Source organism: Solanum tuberosum, unplaced genomic scaffold (genome assembly GCF_000226075.1).
Source record: "Solanum tuberosum cultivar DM 1-3 516 R44 unplaced genomic scaffold, SolTub_3.0 scf00011, whole genome shotgun sequence".
Taxonomy (NCBI): domain Eukaryota; kingdom Viridiplantae; phylum Streptophyta; class Magnoliopsida; order Solanales; family Solanaceae; genus Solanum; species Solanum tuberosum.
The window spans coordinates 567,486-587,447 of NW_006238938.1; the positions used below are offsets into that span (position 1 = coordinate 567,486).

General features: G+C 33.2%; 1 protein-coding gene across 1 annotated transcript; it reads left to right on the forward strand.

Moving 5' to 3' along the window:
* Positions 1-1,015: 1,015 nt before the first annotated feature.
* On the forward strand, positions 1,016-2,673 carry LOC107062706 (protein RDM1-like). The gene is made up of 2 exons (XM_015313657.1): positions 1,016-1,049; positions 2,291-2,673. The coding sequence occupies exons 1-2, from the start codon at positions 1,016-1,018 to the stop codon at positions 2,671-2,673; spliced, it is 417 nt and encodes a 138-aa protein (XP_015169143.1).
* The last annotated feature ends 17,289 nt before the right edge of the window (positions 2,674-19,962 follow it).

Here is a 19,962-nt window from a genome sequence, read left to right on the forward strand (position 1 = left end):
AATAGTAGATGATCTTCTTTGAAACTGATATGTTTCTAAGAATAGTAGATGAGCAAATTTTGAATTGATAAACATTTACAAATATATCAAGTTTAGCATTTAAATCGGAATGATTAACAAAGAAGACAAACACTACCTAGTGTCTAATAAACTAGTAATTTGTAAGGAACAAATGATATTATTGAAAGCAATAGCCATGATTTTGACACGGGGCGATAATGGTGTGTGATGATTATGAATGAACAAAGAGAAATAAGGACAATTATAAATTATTAAAATAGACTATTGGTATCTTGAAATCTTTTATTTTTTATTAGAAAACTAATAAATTCTATTTTATATCTTGTATATGTAATATTGAGATATTAATTAATTATTAACTAGTTGGGACACACGTTTGTTTGACCAAATTAAAACAACAAGTTTTTGTCTTTTGCGCCGTTCTCAAATGACACTCTATAAATGGTAAAAGCTTAACAACGAGTGAGGCAAACTTAGTTTTCTCCGGACTCGTCTCTTTCTTCACTAAAATTCAAATGTAAGTTACTCTTCTCTTATAAACCCTAATCCATTTTGGTTAAAGAAGAAGAAAATTATCTGGGCATGAATTTTGTTGAATCTGCTAGAATTTTTTCTATTTGAGATGATGTTGGATATTCAACTTGACCATTAGATTTTTATGAAAATAAATCAAAATAGCCGTCTATTGAAACTACATGAGCTTCTGTATCTGAATAGTCATTTGCATGTCTGATTTTTTTGTATTTAGCTTTCATGGTGCTATCTTTTTACATTAGGGAGGGGATGATAGGAAGAAATGAATTTTGTTTAATATTCCATATGACTTGAACTTTAAGTGTTAGGTATTACACTTAACAATTAGGTTTTTATGTGCAGAAGCAAACATCTATTGAAATTGTATAGCTTTCGATCCAGTTGCTAATTCGATTAATTGATTAGTTATTTCCTTCTAACATGCTTTTTTTTCTTTTCTTTTTCTGAACCAGTTACAACAATGAAAGGAGCTATTTCCTCTTATGATTCTGAAGGTACGTGTTATAACTCACATAATTTCCAAGTGATTCTCTCAATCTACTCGTTGGAACAGACTTGAGTTGGTTTGTTGTTTCCAAATAAAAAGAAAAAAAATTCTTCTCTACATTAAGTTGGGGTAAAAAATGACAATATTATTTTTGCATAATTTTGCCTCCATGGAAACTTGGGAATCAAAGATGGTCCTAGGAATTTATCACATAAAATTTTTGATTGCTCAAGTGTCATTAGCAAGAAGTTCATACATAAGTAAAAATTGGTACAACGAATTTGTTAATTCCATTTTACATATTTTCCGCAGTTTATCTTATAATCTTTATTTTTATAGCATTCTGTAATGAAGTTCAGTCATGTTATATGCTAACTAACACTTATCATCCAATAACAGTTCAGTTCCATTTGTTTGAAATATAATGTAAGCTAAGAGCATCCTAATATAATTGATTTGAAAAATACCTTGTGAACAATTTGATTTTCAGTCCTAAAAATGGTATTGTATATGGTTACGATATGCGTAAAAGCATTTCAACAGTTTGATTTCCCGTATTAAAATGAAGTTCATTCTTTATGATGTATCTGTATGAGTTTTAACAGATCTGTATTTTGCATCTGTATGAGTTTAAGAACAATGGAGCATTAACTTTGTATCGAGCTGAAAATGATGAAAACATTCTCTTCTTTCAAACAAGTTTGCTGCAGCCATAGAAATGGTAACAAATTAAAGATGATTTTAGAATGAAAATGCATACTTGGACAAATGGTAACATGCTTGTATAGCTTTCCTTTTTCTTCTCCAATAAGTAGACCATGAGACAATAAGGACACTTTGAATCAAGAAAACCTTTCAATTTTTTCACCTTGTCGAATTTGGAAGAAAAGACATATATCTATGTTTCTTCCTTTTGGTATGTACCAATGGACAGACAATATCTGGATAGATGTAGCTTTCATTTAATAGAAGCTAGACGTCCCAAGGGAAATTCTCGTGCACAAATCTCTCTTCATTTACTTATTAAAACAACTCTTTTCTAATGTGAAAACGCAAGTTTGAGAGGCCTCTTTTATGATAATACTGATTCTCAAATGCGTTACTTTTTGCTTTGTTAATATGTATATTGTTTCAAAGATCTTATGTTCAAACTTATTGCCACATGAGTAACTAAAGTGCAAGGTTATGATGTATCTTTACTCAATGTTTTTTATTCATATCACTAGTCATACACGCTCTCTATATCAGATTCAATCCTGAGAAGAACAAGAATATACCAAGAGTACATGAAGGTGGTCCCTATGCCCACACAACGTGGCTTTGTTATCCCTTTCACCTCATGGGTTGGATTTGCTGCATCCATGAATGAGTTCTATGGGCAACCCCTACATTACCTGACAAATGTCCAAATGAAGAAGTTTGATCAAATGAGGCTTGGTGCTGATAATGAAGATGTTCCATTAGATACCATCATCGATCTGGGCAAAGCTGAAGCAACCATCTGGATTATTGAAGAAGTTCACAGGTGTACATCGTCTCATCATTACATTACTAAACTTTGGCTTGCTGATACAATGTATCATCGCCATGTTGATGCAATTTTCCCTGAGCTGCCGAATTCATCAAAATAGATTCTTTGTCAATCTATCTTCATTGACTTGGTTTAGACTCGTGAACCTTCTACTTGAAAATCAATCCATTCTCTATCACTCTTCCCTAAACAACCATCTATGTATTAAATATATTGCACATCATATGTATGCTTTAAATTATCTCATTTCACATGTGGATCAAGTGAACATATATTGAAATTGTGCTTGTATGGTGAAGCAGAAAGTTTTCTATTGTGTCTTTGCGTTTGTAAACTTAATTTAAATTAAAGACCCCTATCATCAATGGAGTAGTTAAGAAGGTATGAGTTCAAGTGAAACTCGAAAGTTTGACACACAGTTGGGGCATTGATATATGTGCATAAAATATCTAAATTCCAATAAATACTCTATCTCGAACCCATAATTAATATTAAGTTAGATATATGACATTGTGCTCATGTTTAACATTAAAGCATATATGAAACACTTCCTTATGCAAATAACAAAGTACATTTAGATACACTCTGTTGTTTTTTCTTTTCTAACAAGAAATTCAAGTGCATCAAAGTAGTTAGATATGGTACATTCTTTAAATACATGGAAAAAATAATTTTAGTAAAAGAAAGAGCACCACTTGGTAAAAGGTAACGTTCTCTTTTCCCCAATCGTTCATGGTTACATTTTTTCTTTCTAAAGAGGAAAAAATACAAAATATTTCATGTGATATGAAATCATTAGAGATGAAGTTGAAGATTTATTTGGATATGCAATTTGTATGACTACCTTAAAAAAAGATCTAGTACTTTAATTCATGTTTCAAACATAGATAATTTTGTATCCAACTGTATGATAGCGGGCACAAATCTATGAATAAGAGACGTTATACTAGTATCTACTGGCCCTAAATTATAACCAAGCTCCGTGAGAACAGCTAGGAAGGAAGCACCGCAAAGGGTTTACAGGGCAGCTCGGCTGGTAAAAAAGGAGAGGGTACCGAAGTGGGAGGCTCGTAGACACTTTTAGTGCAATGACTAGTCTATTCTCTTTTCTCTACGAAATTTCCTTTTTTTCATACTAAGACATTGACTAAGCTAAGAGAAGGATTTATGATTGATGGAGGGATTGAGCTAAGCCCTATTTCACAAGGATCATCATTCGCTTGCCTTGGAGATTAGAAGCAAAAGAACCTTGTCCGGGTGAAATACCACTCAAACCCAAAGCTAGTTGGTTCTTCGCGAATCAACTTTCGTCTTTCTACAGAACAAGTCATCTCATTTACTCCCCCGTTAGCCGGCTTTTGTAGCAAACTCTATTTGTTCTTCGCAGCTTTGTGTTGTGGAGCATACTTCGTAGCTCCAATGGGAATAGTGACTAGCATTATAGGTCGTAGGGCAAGGGCATTAGATGCATCTGATTTAATTCCTGATCCGCTCTCTCTTTCACAGCCTAGGTGTACACATCGATGAACTTACGTAAGACTTGAAAGAAAGCCCTTTTATCCAAATCTCATCTATTGAAAAGGGGCTAGGCATAGCACATTCTTTTTTTGGGCACATAGGCTATTACAGACGCATAAAACAAGAGCATGAACTCTCTAACTACAAATTTAAATTATGCAAATACCCCTAACTTAAGAAAACCTTAACTAAAAACACCTCACATTACCATATTCTTTTGCCACTCAACACAATCCTTCACGAAGCGACATGACTTCCAACTCTTGCATTCTAGACAGTCACTAGCGTCCATCCCCCAACAAATGCAACTTCTCACTATCCTCTCTTTAAAACTCTATAGCGCAGATTCTGCAACAAATAAATTGCCAGTATTAGAACAAACATCCATCTTCAGCAATAAACGAATAGCTATACCCTGTTACATCCTCTATTCCCTGTTATTGCCTTAGTATAATAGACCTTCCTACTCGTATTTGAAAATTTGAATAACAGATCTTAATATTGGTTCTGCAACAGTGATCACAGCACCCTATGGGTTGTCAGACACAACAGGACAATATTGTGGCTACTATTTTTCAGGATCTCACCCGACAATGCGAGTGCGACTGGTGATGTGGGAGATGCTACTATGTATTAATGATTTCACTCTTGTGGATTACAACATTTTCCCTCCAATGGCATGAATTAATATCTGCTTCCAAACCATCTAATGCAGGTATAAAACCTCACTTCATAACGTGTTGTGTATTTTCTACTTTAACTACAAGACAAGATGAAGATTGTACTTTACTATTTGAATCTAACTTGATATAAGTAGTAGCTATAATAAGCAAGGATGTAAGTTACACATTTTTTATAAGGAACTATTCTTCTACCACAATAGGAAGTAAAATGCCCCCTTGAATGCTCACCAGTCAACAACTTCTTTGGAATTTTGCTGGCTACTAGTGGTGGCAAATGGGCGGGTTAGGTCAAATTTGGACGGGTTGAAAATGGGTAATAATTCAACCCGCCCATATTTGATATGGGTAAAAATGGATTGGGTAACAAATGGGTTGGGTAAAATACTAGTTTATCCATATTTTATCCATATTTTCATGAGTTCATAGTACTCTACCTAAGAATTCAACATGGAGAAAATATTTTAGTCATTTTTTTAGATGAAAAATGTTGAAAATGCTTCACTTAGTTTTTTTATATCATAAAAGTAAAAAAAAATCCTATAACTTTTCAATGTAAAATCAATTTATGTAATAACAAGGGAAACATATTTTTAATTTCAAAATAAATGAATATTTGCATTTTAAGACTAAAACATGCTTAATGCACTTTAAGCAATGTCAATACTAATACATGATTTGCTTATTTTACACTATTATTTATTATCCAATATAAAATAAACAAATAAAAAATATATTTATAATTAACAAAAGAAATGTACATTTAAAATATATATTTTTGGAAGGCCAACGTCTTCACCTTTTCAATTAAAGAGAAAAATAATTAGTTTTTATATAAGAACATAAAGAGGAAGAGAAGTTACAATATTTTTGGTGATATCATGAATTTTGAGTGAAAAAAAGTTAGAAGTTTAACCCATTTGGCTAATCCATACTTTACCCATAGTTTACCCATATTTCATATTTTTATGGGTTGAATATGGGTATCAACCCATATTTTATCCATGTAAAAAATCACTCACCCAACCCATTAAAATATGGGGGGTTGGGCAGGTTACCAAAATATGAGCTCATTTTATCGGCACTAGTTGCTACTAATTGCCCATCCCAGGTGAACGTCAAAAGACCTGTAATGGAAGGCATTTGTGGATATTATTTTTTACTAAGCTTATGAATTTGAGCTTTGTTATTGATGCTGGAATACTTGATCAATTGTTAGGTTCCGGTGTGTACGAAATCTGGGTAGCCGACGTAGTTTATAACTTAGAAAATGATTGCGAAAAAACTCGACAATGAAAGATTTTAATCAGCCGTATCATTTTCCTGTATCTGATTAGAAGTTCTCCGTTTATTCATAGGCCGGTGTCGTGGTTTGACAGTCATTTAACTCTTGTGACAAGGGAAAGCAAAAGTCCATGATAGCTCTTTGGGAATTTTAAGGACCGGTCGTTGATCAATTGTCATGTACTTGTCTTCCACCCACTTCTTCTCAATTCTCTCAATTATCTTTTCCTTCGTTTTCGTTTTGTAGTTTCTGTGAAATAAACAACCTTTTAAGTGATTAATGGTGACATAGTTCTCCTAGTTGTTGATTCATGATAGTCAGTCGAAAATTTTCTTTGAAAAGAATTGATGTTTAATAGTTTAATATTATCGTAAAATGAATGGTAAGTTCTCAAATTTTAGCACCTATTAGGTTCTGGGAAAAGTTTTACTATTTTGAAGAAAGTTGCACAATACTTGATCTATTAACATTATGTATATGCAGTTGGCTCAGTTGCTATCGCAGGGCTGATCCTAATGCAGCAGCAATAACTCTTTTGTCGGAAAGTTCATATATGTTCACCCAAGTCACCCTCCTCCTCATCTGTGTTTTCCCACTTAGAATCAAATTGAGTACTTTTAAATCCCTTGATTTCATATGCTTCCAGTTGCCTTTTCTCTGCTTTTTTTCTTAATGTTTTCTGCTCATATTACCAGTTATCTACTCAATCACTGGATAAAAAAAGTGAAACATGAGGCTTGAGAGGGATTCGTAAATGCCGAGGTTGAAATATAGCAGGGATTTGTCGATGGTCCTCTAAAAATGGACTGCTAGAGCAAACAACAATTGGCTTATTGGTGCCAAAAGGTGTTAATGTGTGTGTCGATTGTCTTAATGTGTTATTGTCATTGTTGTATTGAACCAATATTTGTACCTTGATTGTTACTCTGTGTACCGCCTTTCAATTGTGTGTATCTTTAATTTTGTACTATTTTTCATATTATTAATACCGATACTCTTTGTTTTAAACACAGAATAATACTATTCTCTTGCTACTACCTAAGGTATCCTAATATTTTACGCAATGCAATCTATCTAGCTAATATTTCTTTGTTCACTTAGTTTGAACTAAATAATATTAATCTCATTACTTAACAACTATCCTTATATTTGAATCGAATGTGATATTTCACTCTTCTAATATGTTATTAGAATCGTTCGCTCACTAAGTTTGAAACTCTCTAATTATGCCTTATTAAAGCTATTTAAATGTCCTCATCAAATCTAAACAGCAGCTCCCAGCATAAGTTACACATGCTTTTAAAAAATGGTCAACTTTATGTTGTCCTTTAAGGAGGAAAAACAATAATCACTACAACAAAAGATGCTTTTAGTGGCATTTATTTAGTGGCAATAAGTGAATTGCCACTAATACATTATATTAACTATACTATTCCCGGCATTTAAACTTTAGCCAGTAAAGGAGGATAGAATGAAAGTCGATTTGTTATATTTTTTAATTTTCCCCCAATTCCTTTTTACTTTGAATTTTCCTCCATCTTCGTCCTTCAACGAAATTCAAATGGTCGGCGATAGAAATCAACACAACGGCGATAGAAATTGACGCGACTACAGTGGAGTTTGGCACAACAGCGGTGGAATCTGACACAACGATTGTGGAGTTCAGCACAACGCGGTGGAATTTAGTGCATCGGTGCTATTGATAAGAAGAAAGACGAATCAAAGCCTTTGATGTCTCTTCCAGAGCTCACCGTCAACAGTCTGTATTTGTGTAAGCAAACTCATCATCTCTAATTGCCTCATATTCGATCTGATTGAATTCGAACTGTACGACCATGCCGTGTAGTGACTACTAATATCCATTTTATTCAGTTGTTGGGCCATGTATGTGTGTATGTTCTAGAGTTCTATATTTTATTTTGTTTGAATTGATGCATGTGTTTCTATATCAGATCTTGTGTCCAATAAAATTGGTGCAGAATTGCAAATAGCAACCAAACCAGCTGTTGTGGAGTTTGATTTTTGATCTCCTATTTGAAGGTAAACAACTAAACTTAGTAGTTAATTGAAACCTTATTTATTCATATAAAATTCAATTTTTCAGTAACTAGGATAACATCACCATGATGAAGAACTTCCTTCAGGTTCATTTGTAGCTACTTAGTGATTATCCAAATATATCAGTTAAGAGCTCAATCTTAATATTTTCATATAATGTGTTAATTACAGCATCACAGGTTGTTGTACCCCAGTTTGTATGATAGTGGATGAGGTTGTATGCCTTGTATCTACTGCTTTTGATGGTGATCTTTGAACAAAAGTTCCAATAATTGATTAAGGTAGTTAATTTTACTTGAAATGGAAAATGGAGTAAACAAATAGAAGAATGGGAGAAATGAAATGCTTTATTTGTCTCATTTCTAGGTGTCATACTTTTAAGGATGTATCTATACTTGAATGCATATTCATGGAATGTATGTATTGTGGGTGCTTTTGGTTTCATGCTTGATGATTTGATCGACCATGTTACCATTTTAACTCTTTGACTCGCTATCGTACATCTGAAACGGGAACTCCAATAAAGAACAGACTTTAAGCAGGAAAAGTTTTGACCTTTTGGAGGATAAAATTTTAGACTGTGTTGAATAGCTCAGTCCAATTCTTGAAGGCTGGCTTGCGTCAATTGGTGTCCAACAGAGTGATTCTTATACAATATAATAATATGTTAAGGATCTGCCATTGATTGAGATTTGACTTAACTTGCTACAAATGAAAGAAAAAGTTCCTAATCCCTATGTGCAGATTGTTACAAGTAAAACACTAGAAAGTGTTGATAATCTCAAGATGATAACTAATGCTTGTTGTTAATATCCAAGAGAATGCCCATGGGAAATATCATTTATATGATCCTGGCTATTTCAACTTATCCTTGCCCTTTGTATTATCATTCGTTTCGGGAAGACATCCGACTCCACCATGGGGCCTCTCTTGAATGCTATGGAAGTAAACAAATATGAGAAGAGAATTGATGGCTCTTTAGACCATAAAACTATGTCTTTTTCTTTGAACAATATTATTATGTGGTTCGTTGAAATGATTATCTGCAATTTATTTCATTAGAAGCCTTTTCCTGTTATAATGAGCACCTTTGTTTGTTAATTTCAAAATAGTTAGGCATGTCCGTTATCTGTTTGCATTTGTTGCAGGACCAGTTATTTCCAGTTTAGTCTTGCACTACTTTTCTGCCAATTGGATAAATGAAGGTGGTGACCCATGCTTACCGGTCCCTGTTTAGTCTCGCACTACTGGTTTTCGAGCCAGGGCAGATTTTTCCGAGCCAAGGAACGTGAAACTAACTAAAACTGCATGTTGTGTTTATATATAGTTAATTCTTTGATTGAAGAGATGAAGAGCAGGCAGGAGGATAACATCACCGTGATGAAGAACTTCCTTCAAGTTCATTAGTGATCTTTCAAATGTGTCAATTTAGAGCTCAATCTTAGTATTTTCATATACTTATGCTATCAATATACCTGTTGTATCTGAGTTTGTCAACATCTATGCTCTCTCTGCATTGCATCAGCATATAGCAGTATTAAAAGGGCACGAAGAACGTGTAATGGTGCTTCTCAGTCAGGATGTAACATACACTTACAAGGTATGACAATCTCAATAAATGTCACTGTAAAATTAAGTTAAATTTTTTGACAGGCCAAGTGTTATATGAGTTCTTAATTATTTATTCCATTAATAACATATATAAATGGTGACACCGCATTATGGGAAGCTATAGCAGCAAAACACCATCCCATATTTGAAATCATGTACCATTGGGCATCTATTTAAACATGGATTACTTGTTAACTCAAAAGATCAACATAGATCAACTGTTATCCACGTTGCAATATAAGAAAATCATGTCGATATGGTAAAGCTTTTATTATTGAACGGAGATGAGATTGATCAACTTCTATCACTTTGTTTCTTATGCTAGTCTTGCGCTGCTAGTTTTATAGACATCTAATCTATGAAGTTTTTCTCTGTGATCTTGCATATGTCACATAGTATCCAGCTAAAAGTAGTGGCACAATATACCTCTAGATCAGTTTATACCAATTTTTATTAACTAGAATCTTTTATCAAGAGGAACAACTTGATTTGTCCATACTAACATATGAGACTGATAACTGTCACTTGGTTCTATTTAGGTAAATAGTGAGCATCCATTGGCTGAGGCAATTGTTGGATATGCTATAAAGTATAGAGAACATGGAGAGAACTTTGAATGGACAGAAGTTTGAGAATTTGAATCTGTAACCAGTCAAGGTATCAAAACTTTTGACTGACATAGGAAATTTATAGTTTGAAACAAGAGCCTGGTGTTGGATCAAGGCAGATCTAATTTTGGTTGATGTTGAAGTGTTAGCAGAAACAGAAGAATTGGCACAGATTGCAGATGCTCGTGATCCCGGAAGATGCCACAGTTTAACTAGTGTAAAAATGTGTTGATCAATTTCTTTGTTTTTACATTATTGAATGCATTCTTTTCTTTTCGATGATTCATAAAAATATTTTACCACGGGTAGACAAAGAAGTGGCTGTATTGAGTTTGAATGTTGTTAAGTGAATGGCATTGTTTTGAATTTGGGTAAATTCCTCTATTATTGCCTTTGAACTTATTTCTCTTGTGAATTTTGTTTTTGTAGTTTTAAAATAGTGATTGACTAAATATGTGGATTAAGGTGAATTAATGGCTAATTTTTTTTTTCATGGTAAATACAACTAAAATAAGTCTCCTTTACTGGCAATTGTTGTATCTTTTACCGGCAATTGCGAAAGCCACAAAATAGGCATTTCTAAGGTAGTTTTAACGGCAATAGTAATTGCCTCTGAATAAATGCCGCAAAAAGTAATTACTTTTAGCGGCAATAATATTGGTCTTTACCGGCACTCGATATAAATGCCGCTAAAAGCTTTAGCGATATTGGATGCAATGGCATTTAGTTAAATGCCGCTAAATGTTTTTTCGGTAATAAGTATTGCCACTAAAAGGAAAAATTATTGCCGCTAAAGACCTCTTTTGGTGTAGTGAATTGACGATGAAGGTCTTGGTTATGATAAAATAACTGGGTTAGACGACAAGGAAAATACACAAGGAATGTTCTCTATTAGAAAGTGTTAGTGAGATATGATTATTTTCATATTTAAGCTTCATAAAATTGAAATAAATAAACAATTATTGCATTTATCTAATAACACTTTTATTGACCGTCTTCATAAGTTCGGCTGAATAACTAAAGATACAACGATCCACATTGAGTATTCATAGAAGAATCTACTATATTATTTCGTGTAAAGTTTATTAACTATACAAAATTATGCTTAAATAATATTAATAGTATTTTACCATAGCATGTATACCCTGAAACGATAACCACGTGCAATGCACGAGTCGAAAAACTAGTATTACTAAAAGTGGGAAGCTCCAAAGTATAAAGTTGGATTATCATTTGACCCATATATTAAATAAAAATATTATAAAATATCTAAGTAATAGAATATTAAATAATAATGATAATTATACTAAATATTAAAAGTGGGAAGATATTAAATCATAGTTGATCATATAATAATAATAATAATAATAATATAACTTTTAATTTTTTAAATAAATAATCATAATGGAAAGTCTTTTCCACTAATCTATTAATATGCATACAAAGTTTCTTGTAACTTCAAAAATCTGAGTAACCTTTTAATTAACAACATAATTCAATGAATACTAATAAATAATCTTTGGTGGATCTTTGTTCTCTTAACCAATTCTCCTCAATTCTTCTTCATATTTTTTGGGCTTTTCCAAATATAATTAATCTGTTATGAATCCATTGAATTAGGAGATTATCCATTTACTCAATACATGAACCACTTACATGAACTATATCTATATCTATCTATATCTATATTACCTTAAAAGCATGAACTCCTAACTTGAATGTTATATTACTATAATATCCCTAACTTAGGTTATGACTTTTCCGATGAGTTGTGATTTTTCTCAAAGGGTTCTGACTTTTCCAAAGATTTGTGACTTTTTCAATTAGTCGTGACTTTTAGAAAGGGTTGTAACTTCTTTGAAAGGTCATAATAACTCAGATAAGACAGAAAAAATATTTGTTCATACTACCCTTTGTTGACAATAAATAGAGGAGTTTCCTCTCATTTTCAACCACAATTTTTTTAATCTTCAACACTTCTTCTTCTTGCATTTTAAATTTTTTTGTGTGATTTATTATCGTTGATTTAGTTTGAAGTTTAGCAGAATATGAGGTACCACTATTCTGATGAAGTAAATTGTTCTATCCTAAGAGGGTATGCCCCCTTAACCTCGAGTACTTGAGGAAATAATTATGATATTATCATAAATATATTTTTCTTAGTATTTACATTTGTATGTAATCTTCCAATATATGAAGTTAACATGATATAGTCTAAATTCATTTGTTTTTGTTAACAATATCTCTTGTGATGTAAATATATGCTTCTGAATATCTTCTTAAAAAAATAATTAAACTTCTCAAGAGTTAGAGAATTGTCACAATTTGTTTTTTTTTTTTATGCTCAAGACACAATAATGACTTTATTTATCAATGTTATTTATGTGATTTAGATTGTCAGAAAGTTTGCTTCAATATACTTATTACTATATAAACATTTGTCTTTTGGTTTACTGATTTACTATTTCTTAATATTTAAGTATTTTCGACGAAGAAACGCTTATATGACTTGTAATAACCCCAGTTGAAGTTTGTATCAGTATTTATATATGTCAAAAATGTATTATCAAGTTAACAAAATCTTCTAACTTCAAAATAAAATATTTTAAAATTTTTTGATTTCTTTTTTTTAATAAAACTCACAAAAAAGTGAAAATATGTGAATATATATGAATCATTTAAAAGTCATATGACATCTCCACATGTTCATATGACATCTAAACAGATTAAGTTAAATACACGTGCAAAGCACATCTGGTTAGATGACAAGAAAAACATACAACAAATGTCATCTATAAGGTAATATTAGTGAGATACGACTAATCACATCATTTAACCTCATCAAATTGAAATAAATATGTACATTATTTCATTTAACTAATAAAATTTTTCATTGACCATCTTTATAGGTTTGTGTGAATAAAAGATATATATAATGAGCCGCATTGAACATTCACAAAAGAATCTACAATATTATTGTGTAAAGCTTATTATTCAAATCTTCACTTAAATTTTCTTAATTGATAATCATGTGCAACGCACGTGTCCAAAGTCTAGTATATATATATATATATATATATATACTCCTTAGGTTCTATGAATCATTTTCGATAAGAATGTATCTATTCATTATGATATTTAATATGGTGACTTTTGGAGTGATTTCTCAACCTATAAATAGGGTTGTTCATTCACTATTGTGAGAGACTAGACGACATTTGAATAAGATGATCTCTACATTCTACTCTTCATATCTTGTATCTATATTTCTTGTAGAATATTGCTTTTATATTACAAGACGTTATCAACACACCAATGTAGCCAATTGAGATGGAATTTTAATTTTTCTATAGCTCATGTTCTGGTTGATCTCATAGTGAGAATCTAGAAGGGAAAATGATAGCTACTGCAATCAAGAATATTCTATGCATAAAATCAGGTATGTATTTTCTAGAATCTTTTTAAGATTTAGAAATAATCTTCAACTGATATTATTATACCATTTGTTAAGGGTAAGATGGTGAATTAAAGTCCCATTGTACCAAAAGGGTAAGACATCGGGTTAAGGTCCGAAAACCATAATGAAAAATGTTTGAGGGTAAAATTGTAGATTCAAGTTCTATCTCATAAAGAGGGCTGTCACGACACGACTCCCTGAGTCATGATGGCACCTACTAAAACCTAGTAGTAGATAAGACGACCCGTACCCAGAATTACATGTAGTGAGTACAAGGGTAGAACTAAAACAACAGCTAATGCTAATAATAAGAAAAGACAGAAACAAAAAGCAAACCCAAAATTATATACAATAGATACCCTCCTAGAAGCTTTAAGTCACGAGTACAAAGTCACCTAACAAGAGTAAATATAAGTCCCAAAAGTGGACCACAACAAGCTGTCTCAAACGCAAAATACAAGCTAACATATATACAGAATGATAAAGGCTGTTTCAGGACGCCAAGTGCTCACCCCTGTCTCCGATATCCTGAAGCTGCACAAAATGGTATGAACGATCTCTGCTGGTAGTTGGTACTAGGACCTGCATCAGGAAGAAATGCAGAGTGTAGCATAAGTACCAAAACTAGGTACTCAGTAGGCATCATGGACCCAGAAGCCTAGAAGGTACACCCATGCTCAAGTTTAAATAAAACCTGAGCAGACCCCATTAGCCCGACAGGTACACATAATAGCTTATGTCTACAATACAAAAGAGTAATACAGATCCAAATCAAAGAACAAGTCAACTCCTAGCCCAGCTAGAAAGAGTGACAATCAACTCAACCAGTCAACTCCCAACCAAACTAGCAAGAGTGATAATCAACTCAACTGGTCAACTCCCAGCCCATCTAGCAAGAGTGACAAGTGTGATTCCAAGAAACCAACATGACATAGGTTGCACGAAAGTGATACAAAAGAGATAGATTCCTAAGGACACCATGTAGCCTCCCAAATATAGGTAGGACTCTACTATGTATTAGCTCTTTACAAGTGAGATTGATGTGTGAGATCCCGTAGTTCTTTGGCATAATATGCGTAGCATTGCATGAGTGTATGAGGTTTATATAACGTGGTGTATCACGTCGGGATAATAAGGTTTTAAAGGGGTAGTACATTCAAAGAATTAGACTAACTTATGGGTAAAGGATGCCCTTAAACAAGTTCAAGTTAAAGAATGTCTCTTCTAACACCCCGCCAGTTCGGAAGGTTTAAGTTAACCAGTACCTTCGGGGTAAGACTGAGAGTGTCTTGTATGCTAAGAAGGATGTTTTATAAGGTGATATAGTGGCCCAATGATTGTAAGTTAAGTTCTGCAGTCAAGCAAGTTAGGAGGTAAAATTCAACAATAGTTAGAGTAAGTTTCATTAATAAACTTTATGAAATTTGGGCTAAATGACTACGAGCTTTTCTCCCAATATATGAAGCATAAGAAGAATGCCAATATACCAAATCGAAGGTCTACGAGTCTACTTTCCTATGTACTAAACCGTTTGTCGATACAACTTCAAAATTGAAAGATATTCATATTTTAGTGAGATTGCACAAGAAGGCACGTGAAGGTGGACCCCTAGAGCCTATATTGGTTTAGAATAATTAGATATTATATCCCTACATTTTATCTCATTATATTCGACCAAATTATAAGAAAATAGTCATAAATCCTCTCTAAAGGTTCCCCTATCATCAAATCCAAGATCTATATGATTTCAATGTGGTTTCACCGTCACAATTTTCATAGAGACTGTGTTACTTGTTTCCTCCTCGTTGTTTGTGATTTGAATGATTATTCATGGTGAAGGAGTCTCGCTTTTTGGTGGTGTTGTTGATGTTTGGAGGTAATAATTCTCACCCTTCATGGTTTTGAGTGATTCCAAGTTATAGCTATGCTATATAATCAAGAACAGGAATAGATGGCGGAAAAATCGTATTTGGATAGTTATGTGATGTTGGGATTTTTTGAAGTATTTTCTGATGTTGTTATTGCTGGAATTTTCGGAAATTATTTAGTTGTGTGTGGTTGTTGCTGATATGAGTCTGGAAGAGAAGAATACATATAGATGGGTATTTATTTAATTGTAAGATAAATTAGTGTAACATTTCTATTATTGCATTGCGATTTTCAAATGGTTTCTTCTTGGTTCAACGTCTTGTGTTTGAGGAGACTGTTTGTTATTGAGAAGACATGCTCAAATAATATAAGCTCCATCAAGTTCAAGTTATGGTTCTGCCCTTTTAACCTCTTATTTCTTATGAAGAGAAAGACATGATTCCAAACGTAATTATTGGACGAACTATGTGGATGGTGATCCGAAGTCGTGAGTTCGAGTTGTTATTGTTATATTAAAAAATTATAGGAATGTATTATATTTTTTTTTGGCTTTAATGTTTTGAAGACTCATGGTTGGTATTTGGTTGTGTTTATTTTGGGGTTGGAAAGGAGGGGTGTGGCGATACACTGAGTTTTAATTGTTGTGAATGAATATTCTATTTGGTTTTTGTTGACTATTCTATATTCCTTCACTTGTTAATAGCTGCTTCAAAAATGTGTGATATTTCATTAGTTTGGGGTTGTAAATAGGAGAAGAAAATGTAATGAAGCATACATTAAAAAAGGGTCTGGGAGGCTAATCACTCTACTAGTAATCTCTAAATTACTACTTTGACCCTGACGTGTTAATATTCTATCTGTAATGGTTGTGTGACATGATTTCATGTAGATTACATACTCTAAGGAAGGGGTACAATCCATATTAATACCACAATTCCTAGAATTTAGGTATGTTAAGGCAAATCGTTACTTCCTTTCAGCATGATTTTTAGAATTCTAATTCGTCAACGGTTGTTTTACTATTTTATTGCTAGAAAGACATTATGTTAAAGGCATTGGGATTACAGCTGACGTATTTTTATGTCTCCATTATGTTGATATTCCACTCGTTCGATATATAAGGTACTTGGTGCCTATATGTCATTTTTTCAATTCCCTTGACTATAGGTCCATGTGTATATATTCTTATTTTTCTTTAAGTGTTGTAACTTAGAAAGATTAGGGATAAACATTAATAATTTGAAATTAGTGCTCCTTCCTCGTTAATTTTTTTTTTTAAAAAAAAACTTAAAATAATATGTTTATTTCCAAAACTCTTAATGTAACTCGTATGTTTAAACTACTAAAGGTCATGTTTTTTTTTTGGAAATATTTTCTTTTACAAATTACTAAGCAAGCATATATATAAACTAAGTGAAGCACCTTAAGCTCTTTATGAACATCCTTAGGTTTATGTTAGCTTTATGAATTTGATTCCAGTGTTCTAGTTTAATATACAAGAATATAAGGTTCTACGAGATAATTACATGTGATAAGAATGTGATTACGAGATTATGAGGACAAGAGTACCAACCGGCCATGATTTGCAACATGACTAAGGTAACATAAATGCATTATGAATCCATGACATCACATGCTATGCATTCTACTCCCGAGCTATAATCGAAAGGTATGGGGCCTATTACTTATATTTATACGTATCTGACACAGATTGCCAGTAGTTGGCAAATATGATACTGGTTAGCTACCGGAAGGTACCAGCTATCAGAGTTTCTATTTCAGGTGGTATCTTTATTACTCTTTTTATAGCATCTATTTATGATTCTACTTTCTACCTTACATACAAATACATTTTTATTCATACTGATGTCCCATTGCCTGGGGACACTGCATCTTTGTTTCGTGTGTGCAGGTCCAAATAGGGATTTTGATTGACCCTTCTACTAGGATTCGCGGTTCAACTACTAGTTGGTAAGCTCCACTTCTTCCTAGAGTTTTCATAGGATGTTTACTTTCTTTGTACAGTTTGGGTTTAGTCGGGGCCTTGTCTCGACCAGTGCTTATGACACTCTTAGAGACTATTGTGGACACGGTATTCTTAGTTTGTTTCTGCAGTTTCCAATCTCCAGTCACATAGGCTTGGCATGTATATATATATGTATGTATGTGTATGTCCTCAATTATGGCCCTGTCGACCAGCCAGTACCTTATTATTTTTGTCTTGTCTACCTTTGTCTATATGAGTTGTTGTTATTCAGGTTATGACTCTATGGTCCAAGTTTAGTATTTTAGATGTTATACTGCCCCAACCTTCTAGGCCCACAGTTTGGTTAGTTAGTATGTTTTAGTGGCTAAATCGATTGAATAAGATATTGAGTTCTAGTCACGCCTCCTCTAGTTTGGATCGTGACAAACTTGGTATAAGTGCAGGTCGTGTTCTAGGGAGTCCACAAGCCGTGTCTTTTAGATTCTTGTTTATGGGTATGTTGTGCACCACACTTATAATCAAGGGGCAATAGGGCATTTAGGACTTGTTACACTTCTTTCAATTTATAAATCATGCTATAGAGTTGAGTTATAAGTACGTATGAAATCTAAATCATTCTTTGTGTTTCTTATATTCTTTAGAGGATTTATCGAGGATTTACGGTAGAAATTGTTGGTCATGGGAAATTTATAGACCTGATAGAGATAGAGATGTTCGACGTTGTTATTAATATAGGCATGGATTAGTTGAAACCTTGTTATGCCAATGTCGACTACTGAGAGAAAAATGTTAGATTTCAATTCCTAGGGTAAGTAGTATGAAAATGAAAGGCTAATGCTGCAATACCAAAAGGCAAGTTTATTTGCAATCTTCTGGCAAAGAAATATTTGCCAAAGGTGGGACTTATCATATTTTCCCAACGAGTTGAAGATATTGATGCTAAGCCCTCGACTCTTGAGTTATTCTAGTGGGCAATGAGTTTCTAGATGTATTTCCAGGTGAGCTTCTTGTTGTTTCCCTAGAACAGGGGATTAAGTTTTCTATTGATACATTACCAAATGCTCTACCAATATCAATTCCCTAATTTAGAATAGCACCATCAAAATTAATGGAATTGTAAAAAACAATTGAAGGATGTATTAGATAAGGGCTCATCAGGACTAGTGCATCACCAAGTGGTGCACCAATGCTATTTGTGCGAAAAAAGATGACTCATTGTAGAAGTGTATAGACTACCAAAACTGAATAAGGTAACTATAAAGAACAAATATTCGCTAAAAAGGATTGATGGGTTTTTTTACCAACTATAGAATGTTGGATGCTTCCCAAAAATTGATTTACATTTAGGTTACCACAAGGTAATTGTTTGAGAGAGTAATATTCAAAAGATAATCTTTTGGATTAGATATGACCATTTTGAGTTTCTTGTAATGTCTTTCAAATTGGCGAATGACCCAACAATATTTATGAACATGATGAATAGTATATCCATGTCATTTTAGACTTGTTCTTAATTGTATTAGTTAATGATATTCTGGTACATTCTCATTCAGAAGCAAAGCATAGAGTCCATGTAGTGTTTCAATTACCCAAAGGTTAGAGGTTGTATGCTAAAATCTCAAAGTATGAGTTCTGGTTATGTTCATTGGTTTTTTTTTGGAGGGAGGGGGGGGGGCATATTGTATTAGATCCTTGTATTGGGTTATACTTACAGAAGATTGAGGCCGTGAAGACTTGGCCTAGACCTATGAACCTAGTGGAAGTTCGAAGCTTTCTAGGGATTGGTGGAGTATTACATAAGGTTGGTGGAAGGATTTTGTTTGTTCACTTTCAGCACCCTTAAAAAAGTTGACTCGGAAAGAAGCTAAGTTTCAGTGGACCATAACCTACGAGGGGAGATTCAACAAGCTGGGAGATAAATTGACTTTAGCACCAGTTCTGGTCCTACAAGACGGTCCAGAGGGCAATACACTGTATTTTTATGCTTCAAGCATTAGGTTGGTTTATGTTCATACACATCATAGAAAGGTAATTTCTTATGCTTCATAATAGTTAAAGAAGAATGAAAATAACTACTCAACCTATGATTTAGAGTTGACTACAATTATTCATTCCTTGAGGATTTTGAGGCATTACTTGAATATATCTAATGCTGATATTTCTACGGATCGTTAGAGCCCCTAGTATACTTTTATATTTAAAAAAGGGTAATCCTACAATAGCGTTGATGGCATGAATTTCTGAAATTCATTGATGTGGATATCTTATATAATCCAAGGAAAGAAAATATAGTAGTGGATGCCCTCAATCGTAATT